We start from the raw sequence: 21,781 nt of genomic DNA, 5'->3' as shown, positions 1-21,781 counted from the left end.
CTGTACACCCCCTACATGCACGACTCTGCTCCATACACTTCGTAGATGCATGGCTCCGCTCTATACATGCACAGATCCGCTCCGTCTCCGTACACTTCATATACGCACGACCCCACTCTGTAAACATCGTACATACACAGTACCGCTCCGTACATGGTGTACATGCATGACTCTGCTTTGTACACTCACTGTTTCTCTCAGTTCACGTTGTACACCCACACACACACAACTCCGCTCCGTACACGTTGTACACACACGACTCCGCTCCGTACATCCACGGCTCTGCTCCGTACACCCAAAGCTCTGCTCCTTACACACACGGCTCTGCTCCGTACACGTCGCACACACGGCTCTGCTCTGCACGCCTCGTACACGCGCGGCTCCGCACTCCTCGTACACGCGCAGCTCCGCTCCGCACACCTCGCACACTCGCGGCTCCGCTCCGCACGCCTCGTACACGCGCGGCTCCGCTCCGCACGCCTCGTACACGTGCGCGCTCCGCTCCGTACACCTCATACACACGCGGCTCCGCTCCGTACACACGCGGCTCCGCTCCGTACGCCTCGTACACGCGCGGCTCCGCTCCGTACGCCTCGTACACGCGCGGCTCCGCTCCGTACGCCTCGTACACGCGCGGCTCCGCTCCGTACGCCTCATACACGCGCGGCTCAGCTCCGTACCCCTCGTACACGCGCGGCTCCGCTCCGTACGCCTCGTACACGCGCGGCTCCGCTCCGTACACCTCGTACACACGCGGCTCCGCTCCGTACACCTCGTACACACGCGGCTCTGCTACATCCACACTGTAAACCCCTCCTGACCCCACACATAACCTTCACCTCATCCAGCACCATGACAACCAGCACAGCAGAGTCCTGCATCCACTGAGGCCCCTGATCATGTGACCCCTGACTCCTCCCCTCCTGTGACCTCATCACAGGTCCTGTGCGCACAGAACAGCCATATATGTGGTGGCGGCTCTGCAGGTGCAGGTATGTGGAGAGACCCCATTACTGGGCGCGCGGGGGGGCATTAACCCCCTCAGTGCTGAGACTATTTTGGTGCTTTTCTGTTACTACTTTCTATGACTCCTGACGTTTTGCTCCTCTTCCTCTGATAGATACATACCACCCAACTGTGGAAAACAAGAAGTAAGAAATTTTCCTCACATAGTACATTAACACTTTTTGGCCCCACACACAGTATAATGTTCCCACAGTACCGCCATCCTCCCACACACAGTATAATGTTCCCACAGTACCGCCATCCCCCCACACAGTATAATGTTCCCACAGCACCGCCATCCCCCCACACACAGTATAATGTTCCCATAGTACAGCCATCCCCCCACACACAGTATAATGTTCCCACAGTACCGCCATCTCCCCACACACAGTATAATGTTCCCACAGCACCGCCATCCCCCCACACACAGTATAATGTTCCCACAGTACCGCCATCCTCCCACACACAGTATAATGTTCCCACAGTACCGCCATCCTCCCACACACAGTATAATGTTCCCATAGTACAGCCATCCCCCCACACAGTATAATGTTCCCACAGTCCCGCCATCTCCCCACACACAGTATAATGTTCCCCCAGTACCGCCATGCGCCCCACACACAGTATAATGTTCCCCCAGTACCACCATGCGCCCCACACAGTACATTGTTTCCACTGTACCGCCATCCCCTTCGCACACAACACGCAGGGCTACCACCAAGCGTTTCAGGGCCCCTTGAGTTGAGATTCTGCCCAGGCTCCATCTTCGCCTCCATCCCTTGAATCTTCCACAGTCCCACCGCCCACTCTTGGAAAACTCTCCTTCTGCACCCCATCCTCACCAATCACACATTACCAGTTCCCATTGAACACCACATCACATACATATCCAGCAGCTTTTGTTTTGGCCAAAAGAATTTTTAAGTCGCCACCACGACAAAGAGACTCTTCTGGCCGGGCCCTACTCTACTCTAACCTATTAAATATTTCATAAAATGCCCTATACTCGTTTTAGATATATTTTAATTATTTTCTTTAAGGGAATGTGTCGCATACATATTTTAAACTAATTGAAACCGGATTGTGATAATTTTTTTAGCATCTGTATTTCTGATTGCAGATTATTATATTCTGCTTTCTGCTCTCTTGCCTGTTTAAAGATATGGACATTGGACATATTCAAAGCATGTATATATATCACAACACATTATAAGGGACTCTATTTCCTTGGGAGAGTTTTCTATACATGTTCTCATGTTTAGGCTATGTGCCCACGTTGCATTTATGAAGCAGAAAATTTCTGCTGCATAAATGCAAGTCCTCTCCCGGAAAAACGCATGCGGAATTCCGCACACGTTTATCGCGCATTTTTCGCGCGTTTATCACGCGTTTTCCACATGCGGAATTGCCTTGCGTTTTTTATGCATTGGACAAAGGCAATTCCGCTTGCGGAAACGCAAAATTAAATGACATGCTGCGGATTTTTGAACGCGGCATAAACGCTGCGGAAAAATCCGCAGCATGTGCATAGAACTTGCGGAATCCCATTGGGGACCATGGGGTGCAGATATACATGTGTTTTTCAAGCGTTTACGCTGCGGAAATTCCGCAGCATATACGCTTGAAAAATGCTACGTGGGCACACAGCCTTTGTGACATTCAGATGTCAATGTGCAGGAAGGGGGAAGAGGTGAGCTATGACACTAACTACTGTGAATGATGGTGGTTTCTGTCATCTCTCATTGTAATCCAGCTTGTTTTGATAATGAGGTGACTGTTGAAAAGGGATCTCTTCTGGACCTGTTGGTCTATTAGAAAAGCAGTTTCTGTTTATTTATTATTTTATGATATAAGGGGGGACATCAACATTAAAGTAAATTCTTTCAAAGCTTTAAACTATGATTAAAAGGATTGGCCATTTTCTGGGTATTGTTGAGATGATGATAAGGCATTTACCAATATGCATTTCTTGAATTTCAGCATTTAAGCGGTTTTCTGGTCCATATTGAAATTTCTGCAGTCACTCTGTGTAACTGCAGACTTATGAATCCCTGCACTGTGCATTGCGGAGATTCACCGGTTTCTGAGCCGAGACCGGAGGGAATGTATGCGTTATACATACTCCTGAACAGTGGGCACAGAGTGCATGTTTATGGAGAGAGAGGTCGCGCCCACTGGCCGGGAGCATGTATAACACATACATGCCCTCCGGTCCCAGCTCAGAAATCGCCGAATACCCTTTGCGCACAGTGCTTGTGCTGGTGGGATTCATAAGTCTGTAGTCACACAAAGTGACTGCAGACTTATCCATATGGACTGGGCAATCCCTTTAAATAAGAGACATGGGAATTAGATTATTGGCTATGTTAAATTTCTGCACTAAGTGCCTTTTAATCATCTCACAAACACATTGACCACTCTCTGGTTATTGTTAACCAATGTCCTTAACCCTCAACTGGTGAGGTGGGGTTTGCCACTCCCCAGGGAATTTTTGTTCGGCTGCCATTCATTGAATGCTGGTATGAGGATACGTGTCTCACTAGCTTCCATCCATTTGTGGGTGTCAAAAATTTGTTATACTCATGTGTAATCAATCACCAATAAGAAAACGATTAAAACAAACGTGATCTTTGCATTTTCTGTAAAAATAAGAGATTTCTAAACACTGGGGTATAGGAAACCCCACATCACCAGTTGCGTGACGAAAATCCCACCTCACCAGTTGAGGGTTAAAGGGAACCTATTAGGTCCGCTGTGCCCTCTAATCCAGCAGCAGTCAGCTATATGCGATTATACCCCCTCCCTAACCAGTCCTGTGTAACATATATCAGTTAAATAAATGCTTTAAAAAAGCATTTATGACCTCTTCTTTCCCAATTCTAATGAGGGCTTTGACTAGTCAGCCCTCTTGCCATGTTATCACGCCCCTGTGCATAATTTGCACGAGTGGCGTCATCGCCAGCTAATGCAAATGTGCTCATGCACACCACTCATTCCGGCAGCGTCACTGCGGCTATGTAGCCAGGTGTATGCTTCACGGCTTCAGAGGTGCGCACTATGCATGACTGGAATATGGTGAGATCTTTCCAAATCTTTGGCTTTATATACAGTGGTGGCCAAAAGTATTGGCACCCCTGCAATTCTGTCAGATAATACTAAGTTTCTTCCTGAAAATGATTGCAATCACAAATTCTTTGGTATTATTACCTTCATTTAATTTGCTTGCAAGGAAAAAACACAAAAGAGAATGAAGCAAAAATCAAATCATTGATCATTTCACACAAAACTCCAAAAATGGGCCAGTCAAAAGTATTGGCACCCTCAGCCTAATACTTGGTTGCACAACCTTTAGCCAAAATAACTGCGAACAACCGCTTCCGGTAACCATCAATGAGTTTCTTACAATGCTCTGCTGGAATTGTAGACCATTCTTCTTTGGCAAACTGCTCCAGGTCCCTGATATTTGAAGTGTGCCTTCTCTAAACAGCCATTTTGAGATCTCTCCACAGGTGTTCTATGGGATTCAGGTCTGGACTCATTGCTGGCCACCTTAGAAGTCTCCAGTGCTTTCTCTCAAACCATTTTATAGTGCTTTTGGAAGTGTGTTTTAGGTCATTGTCCTGCTGGAAGACCTATGACCTCTGAGGGAAACCCAGCTTTCTCACACTGGGCCCTACATTATGCTGCAAAATTTGTTGGTAGTCTTCAGACTTCATAATGCCATGCACACGGTCAAGCAGTCCAGTGCCAGAGGCAGCAAAGCAACCCCAAAACATCAGGGAACCTCCGCCATGTTTGACTGTAGGGACCGTGTTCTTTTCTTTGAATGCCTCTTTTTTTTTCCTGTACCCTCTATGTTGATGCTTTTTCCCAAAAAGCTCTACTTTTGTCTCATCTGACCAGAGAACATTCTTCCAAAATGTTTTAGGCTTTCTCAGGTAAGTTTTGGCAAACTCCAGCCTGGCTTTTTTATGTCTCGGGGTAAGAAGTGGGGTCTTCCTGGGTATCCTACCATACAGTCCCTTTTCATTCAGACGCCGACTGATAGTACGGGTTGACACTGTTGCACCCTCGGACTACAGGGCAGCTTGAACTTGTTTGGATGTTAGTCGAGGTTCTTTGTCCACCATCCACACAATCTTGCGTTGAAATCTCTCTTCAATTTTTCTTTTCCGTCCACATCTAGGGAGGTTAGTCACAGTGCCATGGGCTTTAAACTTCTTGATGACACTGCGCACGGAAGACACAGGAACATTCAGGTCTTTGGAGATGGACTTGTAGCCTTGAGATTGCTCATGCTTCCTCACAATTTGGTTTCTCAAGTCCTCAGACAGTTCTCTGGTCTTCTTTCTTTTCTCCATGCTCAATGTGGTACACACAAGGACACAGGGCAGAGGTTGAATCAACTTTAATCCATGTTAACTGACTGCAAGTGTGATTTAGTTATTGCCAACACCTGTTAGGTGCCACAGGTAAGTTACAGGTGCTGTTAATTACACGAATTAGAGAAGCATCACATGATTTTTCAAACAGTGCCAATACTTTTGTCCACCCCCTTTTTTAGGTTTGGTGTGGAATTATATCCAATTTGACTTTAGGACAATTCTTTTTGTGTTTTTTTCATTGAAGACAAATTAAATGAAGATAATAATACCAAAGAATTTGTGATTGCAATCATTTTCAGGAAGAAACTGAGTATTATCTGACAGAATTGCAGGGTTGCCAATACTTTTGGCCACCACTGTATATCTATACATAAAGGTTTAGAGATGACCATTGTCACTCAAACAACTTATGCAGTTCCGGCATTCATTTACTATTTGTAAGTGTAGTGCACTATTCATGAGTGCATTTTTTACTTCTATGTTGTAGGCCAATTCTGTTTGGCCTTGTTTGTGTCATCTGTTTTTTATTTTTTCTATGTTATACCCAGGTCTTTACAGGAACTATTGTTCAAATTTAAAACTAATTAGTAAAGGTTATATTTTAATGATACCTACATAGTGCTTTCGGTTATAAAAATATAGGGTGAGAGAGGTTGTTGGATATCATCCTAAAATTTTTGCTCGTTATCAAATTAAGAATAGGAACAAACAACTTGCAGATTCGCTGGTGTAGATCAGAAATTATAGTGTCCATTGCCACAAGAAAGAAATTAGCTTTGAAGTGCTCTTCAGGATTTGCAGCTTCATGTTGCTTTGAATACCCATGCAATCTGTTACCAAATTAGCTTCAGAAAAGCAGAGTAGTCTACTTTTCCTAGAGTAATTTCATCTCTTCAGAGAGAGCTTTCTGTTTTTGGCAGCTCCAACTTCCAAGGAGACAGATCTAGATTGTAGTATTTTGTTTCTCTCCTCAAAACTGGTAAGAACTTTTACCTAAAATGTCGCTAAAACCACTACCATGAAAAATAGTCAAGGGAGACCTTCAGCTTCCAAATGTGCATCATTTGTAAGTTTTCCAGCAGAAATAACTTTATCAAGAGCCTTCAAAATGCTTGGCAGCTTTTGAGCAATGTGACGTACAGCCTCTATTCTTGAGCTCCACCTGGTGTCACTTAAACCCTGCAAAGACCTTCCAACTATATCCAGCAAGGTGCTCCATCTCTCATGGCTGTTGCTAAACAGAATGTATAGCTGGTTTACGTTTCCAAAAAAAGTCTTCATTTTAGGGCAGCTTGCAGGAGCTTGCACACCTACAACGTTTAAAGAATGGGCAGCACAAGGACAGAAGAATTTTGGCCCTTACACCTTTAATCCTACCAGACATGTTTGCTCCATTATAATATCCCTGGCCTCTGCAGTTTTTGAGGTCATTGGCATGCTCATTCAGTCTTGATATAATCATGTCCACAATTTGTTCGCCCATCTTGTGAAAAGAAAACAAAAAATTCCAAAAACCTTTCTTGGACATGCCAAATTCCTGTTTGGGGATCCCTGGAAACATACCTTAAAACTATAAAATTGTTTTTCAGTGTGCAAGACATCTGGAGTAGCATCACAAATTAATAGCTTCTTACCTTTCTGAAATTATGGCATCCAGGACATGTTTTGCACAAATATTTAGAAATAATGAGCTGGATTTTTTTCTAGATGCTCTTTGAGTACTCTGTCATATTGTGACAAGATTTCCAAGGTTCCGAGATAATCAACTTTAAGTAGTGCTCCAGTTCTCTGCAGTGTTCCCCTGAAAGACCTATTGCATGAATCTAAATGCAGGGTCACATCTAAGTCTTTCTAGAAGAGCCACAAGCTTCTCCGCTTCCTTTGCTAAATTTCTTTGCATCTCAAAGTCAACACAATGGCGACTTAGGGCCTTTTGGAGTGTTCTCCAATTCCAGCAGTGCTTCCTGGCTGGCGCTGCACTCAATAAGGAAAGTGCTTCTGACTGTGGTGGCTCCTCCCTGAGCCGTGGCGATTGGTGGTCCCCTCCGCTGCCCCTTAGGACCGAAGGGACCAATAAAGTGAAAGGGATGGCTGTCACAAGCCGTCCCATAGTTATAAAAAAAACAGAGATGTCCCACCCTCCTTCCTTTCCCCGGTGGTCCTGGAATCGATTGGCCCTGGAATCGAGAGTCTCATGGAAGGATCAGATCAGTTTGTTGAGGCCCTGTGGGCTTGGTTTACACAGGGGGGCGAGCGCTGGTTACAGGCCCTCATCTCTGGGCTTAGCCCTCATCCCCCTGTACCCAGCTCTGAATCTCCACTTCTAATGTCAGTCCCCGTAGTGCCGGCCTGTCCCCTGCAGCCCCCTCGCGGCGAGAGACCCATGCCGCCAGCGACCCCCTCTCTGTTCACCTTGCCCCCTCTCACCATGCTCCCCGACCCACTGCGTGCCGTGGTACCGGCGGACGGTGTGTCTCAGGTGCTAGGCCCATGCCCACCACCGGTGTCTGCGGCGAGTCAGGAGCCCTCCAGCCAGGCTCCATGTGATGCGACACAGGTGGCGGCTGCACCAGCGACAAACGCAGCGCTGGATATAGGCCCGCGCCTGCCGTCGAAGGAAATGTATATAACGCTGCTCCCACACCCAGGCAGGCGCCGCATGCTGCGCACAGGCAGCGGTGCGGCCAGTGCAGCGCCTGGACTTGGTCCGCACCCGCCGCCAGTGTCCAACGTGGAGCCGGTTAGATCGAGAGAGCTCCTGCCCCCCCATGTCACCTAGGCAGGCACCGCATGCTGCAGCCCAGGCAGCGGCGGCCAGCGAGGCACATGCTCTAGGCCGGCACCCGTCGCTGGCGGCCGCGATGTTCCAGGCACGACCCCCCCTCCCCTCATGCTCCACTACCTGGCTACAGTCCACGTTGAAGGTGCGCCCTCCAGAGCGCTTCAGGAACAGCACCCCACTGTCCCGCAGAACCCGCTGGTCTCAATGTCATAAGACCCCGCCCCTTCATCACACAGCAGAGGCTGAGGCAGAGCAGAGCGCTGGCTTACAGTTCTCTCCCAGGAGCTCTGCTCTCCTCCTCTGGCACCAAATAAAAAAACAAAACAATAGTAAGAATAAAAATAAAAGTAAAAGTACACAAAACACCACACACAACAATACCCCACTGACAGGCACGGCAGGGATCGTACCCACTTCGGCACCCCCGGACATGACATTAGCCCAGCTCTCATCTATTCACCCCGGCAGCAACAATGGCGTGGCGACGGATGCGCTTAACCCCGCAACCACCATAACTACAGCAGCTCAGCTCACAAACGATCACCTCAGTTTTAACATGCCCCTTACACCCACCAGCTGGCAACAAGTACGCACCTGTCCCGCCGAAGCCGGGGGCCTCAATCTCAGAAGTCCCCAGCGCGTGTGACGCTACCCCCCCACCCCGGCATACTCACCTTCCCGGTCCCTGTCTCCCATCAGGGAAGCGCCCTGGAGAGCGGAGGTCCGGCAGGCACTCCCGCCCTCCGGAGCTCAGCTCTTCAGTCACAGCCGTCCACAGAGCAAGAAGTCCCCGCCCCCTCAGCACAGTGCAGAGGCAGAGCCAAATTCTTGGCAAGGAGTTGTGCTCTGCCTCCCCCTCAAGCAAAAAGAAAAGAAAAAGTTCCCCACAACACATCACAAAACAATACCCCACTGACATGTGCGGTAGGAAACGCATTCACCTCTGCGCCCCCTGAGATGACAGTAGCCCAGCTCTCATCCATTCACCTCAGCATCAATAATCGCGATGCAGGGGATGCAGTTAACTCCGCGCCCCCCTCTGTAACTACAACAGTGCAGCTCCCAACCGATCCCATCTGTTTTACCGTGCCCTTTACGTCCACCAGCTGGCCACAAGTAGTACCCACATGCCTGTATACACATGCCGGCGAGAGGAGCTGTCGGCACAGGCATGGAGGAGATCGACATCACACAGGAGGGGGCACTGGCTAGGTCCTCCAGGTGGCGCTCACCATCCGAGATGTCAAGCTCATTGGTGAGCCCCGACAGCCAGTCGTATCGATCCTGTCCTTCGGGGGACAGAAGCGAGACAATGGCACCCTCTAGAGCTTTCAGCCTGCACGAGCCAATGACATCACGCAGGACTTCAAGCCAAGGCACGCCTCTAATCCCGGACGATACTGGTGCCGGAGTTCCTCCATACATCAGAGTCCCTCCTCCAGCTGCAGGCACGGGTGAGAGTGACATAACGGGAATGGGAAGTAGCAACAACTATTTGATAGCGGCCCTTAAGGCCCTAGTTGACCAACTATCCACGCCACCAGGCACGGAAAATAATACGACAAAAATGACACCGCCATTAGCCGGCGTGCATAAAGACGCATTCTTTTGCGGGATCAGCCCATTAAGCTCACACATAGATGAGGAAACTAAAGCAAAAATATGGAATAACGAGTACATCGAAATATGGTCACTTGTATCCACTGACCAGCATACTATCGACAAAGAGAGAAGGGTAGCCAACAGACAGTTCGAAAAATGCAGACAAAAGGTCACAAAAACAGTGAGCAACTGGTTACAGGCGTTCTCTGTGCTCGGTTGCACTATGGACTAAAAGCATCCGGAACGCTGTCTCAACTATTCATATACCAAGATACTGTGTATAATTCGTACAAAGCCCACGGCTGCAACTACAGCTGGGCAGGGGGGGACGGGTAAAAGCTACTAACGTATGGCTACAACTAATGCTATCACAAAAACACCATCCATTTACAACAGCAGCCAATGAACAACCGACAACAGCAGGCTAAAATTCAGTGGTCGTACGTAGACCAAGGGCCTGCTGGTAGTATAACGACGGACATTGTTGTTTGTCGGCTTATGCAGATACATACATGAATGCTCAGCCTGCAGGGGAGCCCACCCCGCGGCAGAATGTTCCTGCCCAACAAGCAAAGTATTAATTAAACTCTCACAAGCAGAATCCAAGGATCCCGGTGAGCGTAACAGCAAAAGGCCCCTGGCTAAACTCGTATCCAAAAAAATCAAAAACATTTCTCGACGGTTCGGTATTCCACTCTGCCCAACAAAAAACCATAGGCATAACAAAAGGCGCATCCAAAACGAGTCATAGAATCAGAAACAACAGGCAGCTACGGGAAAAACTCAGAAGGGTAAAAAACCTCTTACAGTCATTCAACGGTCACACTTTATTACTGTCAGCAGAAACATCCAACAATGACCTAAAAATTATTCACCGGAGCAGCAAAAATAGGGCGGTTATGCAGCGATACTAGACACTCCGTGGATCACGAGGCTATTGCCCCCTTATTGGGCTGAGCAAGGACTGAAAGAAAGCAAAAAAAAAACAAATGCTCCTCGAACTCTTTCTGATATTCCCCCCGGGCCCATAAGTGTCTTTGTAATTACCTTCTGTTGCAGTTACTGCCTGTGAGCGGCGCTATCGGCTGCTCACAGGCATCATGTGACCCCCGGCTGCAGCCGCCTACTTGCTTCATTTACATACTCACCCCACCTCCCCTGCACGTCACAGGGCCCTGTGATGTGCATTTCCCGGCCGGATCCCGCGCCTGCGCTGTTTCCCTTTTACGGATGGCACTCTTCTCCCTGCCGTCTGTGTAGTGTTGTGCAGCAGGAAACTTGTGCGCAGGCGCTGGGAAAACAGGGTGACTCGTCTGTGCACAAGTTTTCTGCTGCACAAGGCTATACAGACGGCAGGAAGAAGAGCGCTGTCCGTACAGGGGAAACTGCGCAGGTTCGGGATCCGGCCGGGAACTGCACGCCAGGATGGCTCCTCTTGACCCTTTGGCTGATTAATGCTGTCACTTTATGCATACAATGGCACTAAAGTTTTTTATAGTATGTTATCTTCAATTATTTAGAGGGACATTTTCCCCTACTCTGGTGAGGGACACAAGATTGCTCCCATATTGTTTGATACTGTTTAAATAACTATTGATTCTTTATTATGGTTACAGCCTGTTGGAGATTCATAACTGGTACTATCTTTACAATTAATGTTAGACATTCTCTTGGCATCGGGGTCATTAGTGTAATCAATTGACAGTAGGTGGTATACTACTGTCACCTCCTGATTGTAATATTTAATTTACCACACCTGTACACTGCAGGTACCACACAGTGCTGATGACCTTGGTGACTCGGGTATGTAGTGTTGGTCATCCTCTTTCGTCCCCTGACACGGATATTTAACTCCCATCACTTATCATCTGCTCAGGGATTTGTAGGTACCTTTAGAGTGAGCATACGGGGAGCGGGGGCGCCATTTGCGTTCAAGAGGGTGCCAACCTGCGCTGGTAGGCTGGGAGAGATTAGGGGCCAGTTTAGGGCATTGCCCCTTCTCCATTTGATTGTAACTATTGAGCTGGGAACTTTTTCTGGACGTTTTTTGTTTCTTGGTTCTTTTGTGTTTTTTGAGGGCTAATAATATTTTAATGATACTAATAAACAATTAATTTTAGGTGTATTTTTTCTGTGTATATACACTTATATTATCACTTGAATCTGCGACTCCTTTTATCTGAGAGATAGCGGATCAGAGCAGAGTAGACCAAGCATTCCTGGAAGTTACAGATGAAGGGGAAAATAGAGACATGTCTGTAGTTAGCAGCGCAGTTCTGGCCGAGGGAGGATATATTAAGTAATGGGTGTATGCTGCCATGTTTAAAGAAGGAGGGAAAGATACTGGATGAGCGAGGTTACGTATTTTAGTTAAGTGTATGGTGGCCGCTGGGGAAAGGGATTGGAGGAGGTGAGAGGGGATAGTATCAGTGATGCAGGTAGTAGGGTAAGAAGATGCGAGTAGCATGGTTAACTTCTTCAGTGACTGGTTCAAAGACAGAAAGTGAGCTAGATTAAGTGTAGGAGGAAAGAGAATGCAAGATTTTAGGGGATTGGTAGAAAAGTTAAGCCTTAACAAACATGATCTCTACAGCCAATCAGTGGCTGAAACTGACCAACATAGCGAGTGGATGAAAGCATGGAGGAGAAGTCTTACTCAGCAATTCAACTTACGGTATATTCCATGACATGGATTGTGATCAGGATCAGAAGATTCAAAATTCAAAATCACTTAAGCCTCCTCCTCTGTGTGCAAATAAATAAATTAGCGAGTCGTCTGGACGTCTCTAGCATCAAATGGCACAATGGAAATGCAATGTTACGATGTCATATCAATAGTAATCTGAAATCAACACCATCCACAGATATATCTGTGATCCGGAGACCTAATTCCTTTGTGGGTTCAACCACCAGGATTTTCACCCTCGGGAAACCACAGAAATATAATATCAAGTCTTTGCAGCATCTTTCTGTGCATACAATTAGCCATCCTCCTCTCACCTGAGACCCTTTTATAATACCTCCTCCAGAAAGAAGAATTCATTGTCAGATCCAGGAGAGACTATGTGAATTGTAGATCTGTCCTAATTTCTGTGGTGATCTCCTCCGCCAGAAAGTTCAATCCCTAAGACATTTCTGTATTTAACCCATTTATCTTTGCACTGTTTTTGCCTTGTGTATAAATCATAATATCATTCCATTTTTTGCCATTTTTTTTGAGCATTGAGCTTTATTTTTGGTATATAAAATCTAAAGTTTAATAAGCTTTCTCTTTGCTGCACTAAATGTACCCACAACCTCAAAGAGGAAAAGTATAATTGTTTTTTTTTTTTTTTTTACCCAGTGTATGTCAAAGTGCAAGTTAGCTGTGCATGTGTTTAGTGTGTCACCCAGGGCAGGTGTCTCCATGACCATTCAAAATGGCGAGCGGTGGCTGCCAGAAGTGTGGTGTTGGATGTGTGAGCTGGCTGTGGGGTGCGCCTAGCTCATTGTCATCCTATTTGGGTAGTTGTATGAACAAGTGAATGTGAAGAGCAGAGTTTTATTTTACAGTCGCATCAGAGTAACAAATGAAGCAAGTGGGTGATGTTTATGATATTCCAATTTATATGATCTGAGAACACAACATTTGCATGTTGTATAGCATTATATGTTGGTAGAATCATTGCTAAAAAACATATACAGTGCCTACAAGTAGTATTCAACCCCCTGCAGATTTAGCTGGTTTGATAAGATGCAAATAAGTTAGAGCCTTCAAACTGCAAATGAGAGGTTTTATGAACAGAAGCATAAATCTTACAAACCAAAAAGTTATGTTGCTCAGTTGAATTTTATTAAATTTTAAACATAAAAGTGTGGGTCAATTATTATACAACCCCTATGTTTAATATTTTGTGGAATAACCCTTGTTTGCAATTACAGCTAATAATCGTCTTTTATAAGACCTGATCAGGCCGGCACAGGTCTGTGGAGTTATCTTGGCCCACTCCTCCATGCAGATCTTCTCCAAGTTATCTAGGTTCTTTGGGTGTCTCATGTGGACTTTATTCTTGAGCTCCTTACACAAGTTTTCAATTGGGTTAAGGTCAGGAGACTGACTAGGCCACTCCAACACCTTGACTTTTTCCCTCTTGAACCAGGCCTTGATTTTCTTGGCTGTGTGCTTTGGGTCGTTGTCTTATTGGAAGATGAAATTACGACCTTTGGGTCGTTGTCTTGTTGGAAGATGAAATTACGACCTATCTTAAGATCCTTGATGGAGGAGCGGAGGTTCTTGGCCAAAATCTCCAGGTAGGCCATGCTATCCATCTTCCCATGGATGCGGACCAGATGGCCAGGCCCCTTGGCTGAGAAACAGCCCCACAGCATGATGCTGCCACCACCATGCTTGACTGTAGGGATGGTATTCTTGGGGTCGTATGCAGTGCCATCCAGTCTCCAAACGTCACGTGTGTGGTTGGCACCAAAAATCTCGATCTTGGTCTCATCAGACCATAGAACCTTAAACCAGTCTGTCTCAGAGTCCTCCAAGTGATCATGAGCAAACTGTAGACGAGCCTTGACATGACGCTTTGAAAGTAAAGGTACCTTACGGGCTCGTCTGGAACGGAGACCATTGCGGTGGAGTACATTACTTATGGTATTGACTGAAACCAATGTCCCCACTGCCATGAGATCTTCCCGGAGCTCCTTCCTTGTTGTCCTTGGGTTAGCCTTAACTCTTCGGACAAGCCTGGCCTCGGCACGGGAGGACACTTTCAAAGGCTGTCCAGGCCGTGGAAGGCTAACAGTAGTTCCATAAGCCTTCCACTTACGGATGATGCTCCCAACAGTGAAGACAGGTAGGCCCAACTCCTTGGAAAGGGTTTTGTACCCCTTGCCAGCCTTGTGACCCTCCACGATCTTGTCTCTGATGGCCTTGGAATGCTCCTTTGTCTTTCCCATGTTGACCATGTCTGAGTGCTGTTCACAAGTTTGGGGAGGGTCTTAAATAGTCAGAAAAGGCTGGCAAAAGAGATCTTTAATCCACACATGTGAAGCTCATTATTCTTGGTGCCTGAACTACTTCTTAATACTTTAGGGGGACCAAACAGAATTCTTGTGGTTTTAGGGGTTGAATAATAAATGACACTCTGAATTAACTTTTAACGTTTTTAAAAAAAAAAAAAAAAAAAATTGCTGCAGTGCATTTCCCACTTCCAGGCTGATCTACAGTACAAATGTCACAATGCCAAGTTAATTCCGCATGTGTCAACCAGCTAAATCTGCAGGGGGTTGAATACTACTTGTAGGCACTGTACCTTTGCGGTAAGTATATCCCATAAATAAAGCCTACAATCCACATGGACTGTTTGAGCAAAGCAAGCAACCGTGATTTCCGAAACGTGTAAGGAAGTGTGGACCCAATCGGCTCCCATACTCTTCTGATTGTGTGACATCACACGCTGTTCAAGGCTTCAGTGCCCTGCTTTAGTTTCCAGAAATGTCACCGGCCGGAGCTCACGGATCGCGGCATCGCACCTTAGCACATCATTTGCTTTAATTGGCATACTCCAGAGTTTGTCCTTGTGAGAGATATTGTCTGGATTTTACTGCACTAACTAAAGATAGGTTTCCAAATATTGGACTTCCTGACCAGGTCTCCATAGCGGTGAGTGGGTATTCATCCTGCTCCGGCTATATTACATTGTTCCATTTTTGTCCAACCTGTTTATCGTGTTTCATGTGTGATATCTCTGATGGTTGATTGTAATCAGGCTGCTACTACCACAACCTCCTTCACATTTTTGCATGTACATTTTCCAGCCTACAAAACATTTCTTACCACATACCAACTGCAGCCTGATTCTTATGATTCTGAGGAAGAATTAGATTTTATTATACATTATTGGATGGAGAGCAGATTTTCTGTGTAATTACCAGTTCCCTAGTTATGTACCCGCCATTATTTTTACTGGTTTGTGCAACAGTATTTTTATGTGTATCACAACTCCCCCATTTTTTCTGGAAGTTGCCCACATTTGCTTCCTTTGCTCAGACAGTCCACGTAGATTGTAGGCTTTATTTATGGGATATCATAAGTGCAAAGGTATAGGTTTTTTTATCACTGATTCCATTCCTCATTTGTATCACATCATTAATAGGTGTGTGCAATACCATTTTCTGCTTGGTGTGGACTTCCCTCTCCTTCTCATATACTTTCTACACTTCTGGGAGCGCGGGTGTTTGACTAGATTTACCTTATTATGTTTCCCCTTATTATCTCAGTAATTGTATTATTAAACTGGATCTTTATGATGTTACATCAGCCTCATCTTCTTCTTATTCAGTTCCCTACAATATTGGATCCTCTCAGTGGAGATCTTCTGTATAAAAGAATTTTCCTGATTGAACTATCAAACATGGATAGGGACAAAATGGCAGAGAAGATATTACACCTCACCCTAGAGATCCTCTTCCGGCTTACTGGACAGGTGAGAGATTCTGATGATGTCACATTACATCATTCTTATCTATGGGAATAACAGATGGACAGAACTGGAGAGGTGAGGACTCTGGAAATGTGTGTAGTGAGATTTATTAATGTGTCTCTCCATAACCAGGATTACATTGTACTGAAGAAGACCTCTAGTGAGCGCTGCCAGGCCCCGGTGTCTGAGGGATGGAGAAGAACCCTTATCCCAATCACGGGGCCTCCACCTCACGCCCAGATACATGGGGACATCAATGACCAGAAGATCCTAGAACTCACCTATAAGATGATTGAGCTGCTGACCGGAGAGGTGACACTGCTGGGAATGCTGGGACATTATATAGTAACGCTATGAAGGGATTGGGGGATGACAGTGTCATTGTATTTGCCAGGTTCCTATAAGGTGTCAGGATGTCACCGTCTATTTCTCTATGGAAGAGTGGGAGTATTTAGAAGGACACAAAGATCTGTACAAGGACGTCATGATGGAGGTTCCCCAGCCCTTCACATCACCAGGTAATAGACAGGACTAAACATACACAGCCTATAATTATCTGTACGTAAAGAATGAATTCAGTCCCTGTATGTGTTTCCTCCAGTTCTATCCAGTAAGATGACAACACCAGAGATATGTCCTCGTCCTCTTCTTCCACAGGACTATCAACAACAAAATTCCAATGTTCCTCAGGATCATCAGGTAAATGGTGAGAAGGTGTCATGAGATCTCCCCTATGATGCGTAGACGGCTGTGAAGGTCTTGTGCTCAGTCTTGTTTTATCCATCAGTTTTATATGTTTTATACTTGTGTAATGAGAACGGTGGAGATGGCAGGATTAGAGCTGATCATAGATGTGACTTCTCCATCTGTCTGTGACTTTTACAATATTTGTTTCAGAATAAAGATCTGACCCATATTAATACTACAGAGACGTATGTGAGGGGTGATGAGCGGTGTAAAGAGAAGACTCCTACATATGACCACCCAGGTGAGTAGTAACCACTAGATGCGCAGAGGTCACAGATTCTTCTCAGTCACTGGCTGACACTGCTTTTTCGGTGGTGTTGTCTGGTCATATCACAATTAAAGGTCACTATTCTGCTGCTTGACCAGTGCATGCTCCTCCACCCAAAACTGTCCCTATTAGATTGAACATTTATATAAGAATTTGCAGTGGAGTCATCCATTGTTAAATCTATGATGCCAGAAAATAAAAATATCCTCTAATTAGTAGAGTAAATTAAATGTAATAATTTTTAATCTTGGCTATATGTGAATTTCTGTACAATAACAGCAGAGTTTCCCTTTACGCTGACTTTTTTTTAACACTTTTCACTGGCTTCAATAGGTTCCTTAGGAGACTTGAAGCTGTGATCATCCGACCACTTGTGCTACACTTAGCAGAGCTTCAGCCCTTATATGTGTAGAAAAAATGATCAGCAATGATAGGCAAGGAGGTCTTCGACAATCATGTGACAGGGGCGCCGATGGGCTGGTCTTGTAACGCGCTTCCGGTAACCGCGAGTTAAATGCCGCTGTCACAGATTGACAGCGGCATTTAACATATTAACAGCCGCGGGTGCGATTCCACCCGCGGCTATTGAGGGCACATGACAGCTGATTAAATCAGCTGTCATGTGCCTGAAAAGATGTGGGCTTAGCGACAGAACCCGCATCAAACAAAGGGAGGAGACTTATGACGTAACTATACATTGTAGGTCGTAAAGGGGTTAAAAAGCTAAAACAACCAATTATCATATGTTCAAGGAAATTTATAAAACCTACTTTTTGGGGACTAAATCACTTTTGGAGTTACTTGGAATGCCTATATTTTAGAAAATGGCACTTTTCATAGCATCAAAAACTACATTCACGAAATTTAACCCTTTAGGAGTATCACAATACATTTTTTACAAGGGAAAATGGGAAAAAATGAACTTCACAATATATTTTGCAACTTCTCCTAAAAAAGAACAATATCATACTGTTTGGGCACATGGCAGGGCTCAAAAGGAAAGGAGCACCATTTGGCTTTGGGAAATCCCTCAGTGAATTCATCGTTAGGAGTAGTGACTATTTTGACTCCACAGGTATTCTCTGGAAACTAGCACACAGTAGATGTTGAAGAATGAAAATTGCAAATATGTCATTTTAGTACCCAATAAGTTGTGCCCAACTTGTGCTAAATGTTTAAATGGGTTCTTTCCGTCACTGCAATGCTAAACATGTGGACGCTGACAATTTTTTGGCACACTGTAAGGCTCAGGAGCAATGGGGACATTTGGCTTTGGGAACGTAGATTTTGTTGGATTGGTTTACAGAAGCCATGTTGCTTTTCAAGGTCTACTGTTAGATGTTTAACTGTTTTTGTCTTAGTACATAATTGAATTTTGCTACATAACTTGCAGTTTCTTTGGGTATTGTAGAAATGTTATAAAAATATAAAATTCATCATAATTTATTTAAAAATAATCTTTATTTTTGGCAGATGACTGCACCAGGAGATCAGAGGGAAAATTGAAATCTTCAATTGACCTTGAAATCAATCAAGATATAACTAAAGTGAATGCCACTATTCCAGATATGTCGTCATCCTTTCACAGCAAAGATCTATCACCTGATCCTTTCAAAAGTCCCAAAAGAAGTGTTAAGTATCCAACTGTTACACATCCAAAAATATACATAGAGGAGGAAAGATTTTCTTCTTCAGAGTGTGGGAAATATTTTAACCAGAAATCAGAGCTTGTTAGCCAAAAAAGAGTTCACGCAGGGGAGAAACCATATACATGTTCAGAATGTGGTAATTGTTATGCAAGTAAGACAAATCTTGTTACACATCAGAGAATTCACACAGGGGAGAAGCCATTTGCATGTTCAGAATGTGGTAGACGTTTTGGAGATAAATCTAATTTTTTTAGACATCAGAGAACTCATACAGGGGAGATGCCTTATTCATGTTCAGAGTGTGGGAAATGTTTTACCAACAAAAGGAGTCTTACTAGACATCAGATATCTCACAAAGTAAAAAGTCATTCGCATACCTAGAAGGTGGGAAATATTTTACTTAAAAAAATAATTTTTTGTTGTCCACAAAAGAAAGCTCACACAAGAAGAAACCATATATTTTTGACAAACTGTACAAGAAAACACATAACAGAGAGTCAATATAATGATAAATAAGTAAATGAGAAAGCAAGTTAGAACTTACATTTGAATTACAAAATATACCGTAGTAATATAATGTACATCTGTTATCTAAAAAGCATATTGAATGCAATTGCATTGAATTGTTCCCTATTGCAAATTACTATTTACATATATGATCCATTCCTTTATTGGAATGTCTGGTGTGATCCATTCCAATTAAGGTAAAATGTCTCCCACTCTCCATCTCCCTTATCTCAGTTTGTAATGCTGGCAAAAGATTATTCAGAGACCTCTGTACAGAAATATTAGGGCTACAATAATATCACATACACCGACGAGTAAAAGGGTAACAATGTTTTGAACTTTTGAATTTCCGGCTCCATATCTCACCATCCACTACTGCTTCGAAAGTGAGACTACCATCATTTTATAGACAATCATCTTGGCTATCTCATACATAAATTTGACTTGCAACTATTTAGCATATGTTTAGTTATGTGTATTAGTATTTGCAACTATTTAGCATACGATTAGTTATGCAGATTAGTATTTTTGTATACTAAAAATACTACCTTTTCTCAGATTCCCTAATAGCTCAGTTATTATGTTATTATGTTATTAGGTATTAGGTAGATTCCCAAGCAAAAGGTCACTGGTTGAGATAGAGAAGCAGCCACGAAAAAGATTTCCCAAAAAAAAGAAAAACTGCTTCAGCCAGCTCACCGATAGTGGTCTCTCGGCCAAGAAAATTGTCTAACTGCATCATGTGAGTGCCATGACAAATGGAAGAACATAAAATGAAGTCCGTCCATCCCTTCAAAAGCCAAGAGGTGGGCGTCCAGGCAAAATATTGAAGTCAATAAGTCGGCTCATCAGTTCTGGCGTGACAAACATGACAGTGAAGGTGGCTTGTGCGCTTCATAATACTGAGATCACAGATGTCCAAGCAAGCACCGTGCAATGCATATTACACAAGTCTTGAATGGTGGCCCGAAAAAAAGGTGAAGAGGCCTCAACTTCAATATTGTCATAAGAAGCGCTGGTTCAAGTTTTCAGAAAAGTGGACAGTAGTAGATTGGAAACGGTTAATTTGGAGCAGTGAAACTAAAGTCATTAGACTAGGCTCTGATGGGTACAAATGGGTCTGGAAGAAACAAGGGAAAAAGAGGTTTAAGGATCGAGAAACTGAAGCAACTGTGAAGTTCGGCGGAGGAAGCTTAATGATATGAGGTTGTTTTACAGCCAAAGGCATTGGATACTTGACCAGGATCGATGGTGGTGTCGACGCTGAGCATATGTGAGAATCCTACAAGATGAGTTACTTCATACACTTTAGTACTATGGGTATGAAAAGGACGACATAGTGTTCCAGTAGGACAATGACTCAAAGCATACTTTGAGATTGGTGAAGAAATGGTTCAATCACAATGAAGTAGAGGTGCTGGAATGGACCCCACAGTCCCCAGACCTCAACCGAATCGAACACTTGTGGTTAAAGTTGAAAAAAAAAACTGTATACATACCCAAGTGAGTCGACCAGTATGCATCAACTTTGGAAACGTTTAGAAGAGACCTGGGATCAGATTTCGGTTGAGACATGTTTGAATCTGATCGAGAGCATGCCCAGAAGGATTCAGCCAGTGTTGAAAACCAAAGATGAATTTACAATATACTAACAAAATAATAAAAATTTAGATTTTTAGGAGCAAAACAGTAATAATGCAGTGCCATGACAGGAATCTGCATAACTAATCATATGCAAAATAGTTGCAAGTCAAATTTATGTATGAGATAACCAAGATGATTGTCTATAAAATGATGGTAGTATCACGTTAGAAGCAGTAGTGGATGGTGAGATATGGAGCCCAAAAGTTCACAACATTGTTACCCTTTTGCTTATCAGCGTATTCTATACAGAGAATAGCGCTATCTCCATAGTTATTTATACAATGACATATAGATCAGACAAGGTCCTCATATTTAGGCAGTTTCTATTATTCTCAAACACTCTTTATATGAACAAGATCAGTGAGTCTCATTATACCGAGTAGAGAAGCTCCAGGGACAAAGACCCCATCTCGTACCAATATGCTGAAGGCCAGGTCCGGAGTATTTGTATTCAGCCATGGTGCCCGGATTCTATAATTTTTGCCTCTAGAGTTTCTTTTAGAATAAATCACTTTCTTATACAGCCCCTTTAATCATGTTTTGTAGGATGGTTCATCTGAATCTATCTAAATGTTATCAATTTATGTACTAGAAACAATAAATGTCCTACCGCAGTTTTACTGTCTATGTTCAGTGTCAGTTGTTCTACGTTCCCCAGTAAAAAAAAAAAAAACATGGAGTCTCCAGCCAAACCTTCTGATTATGATTTTACAATTCTAATA

The 21,781-nt window shown here is 44.3% G+C and overlaps 1 protein-coding gene across 1 annotated transcript; it reads left to right on the top strand.

Moving 5' to 3' along the window:
• Positions 1-914: 914 nt before the first annotated feature.
• Positions 915-21,545, top strand: LOC141271854 (uncharacterized). The gene is made up of 7 exons (XM_073682049.1): positions 915-992; positions 16,130-16,247; positions 16,377-16,556; positions 16,639-16,762; positions 16,846-16,943; positions 17,142-17,232; positions 18,733-21,545. The coding sequence occupies exons 1-7, from the start codon at positions 967-969 to the stop codon at positions 19,287-19,289; spliced, it is 1,194 nt and encodes a 397-aa protein (XP_073538150.1). The 5' UTR covers positions 915-966; the 3' UTR covers positions 19,290-21,545.
• The last annotated feature ends 236 nt before the right edge of the window (positions 21,546-21,781 follow it).

The sequence above is a fragment of the Phyllobates terribilis genome, unplaced genomic scaffold (assembly GCF_046119375.1).
Source record: "Phyllobates terribilis strain yellow unplaced genomic scaffold, ASM4611937v1 Scaffold_5__5_contigs__length_657084704, whole genome shotgun sequence".
NCBI classification, from domain to species: Eukaryota; Metazoa; Chordata; class Amphibia; order Anura; family Dendrobatidae; genus Phyllobates; species Phyllobates terribilis.
Note: the sequence above shows the minus strand (reverse complement) of the source record. Positions and strands in the feature narration are given on the sequence as shown.

Bases quoted from the DNA above. Each gene is read 5' to 3' on its own strand.
- LOC141271854 (XM_073682049.1), top strand. From the start codon at position 967: ATGTGGTGGCGGCTCTGCAGGTGCAG. The intron at 16,557-16,638 runs GTGACACTGCTG...TGTATTTGCCAG, and splicing joins TTGAGCTGCTGACCGGAGAG to GTTCCTATAAGGTGTCAGGA. The intron at 16,944-17,141 runs GTAAATGGTGAG...TATTTGTTTCAG, and splicing joins ATGTTCCTCAGGATCATCAG to AATAAAGATCTGACCCATAT.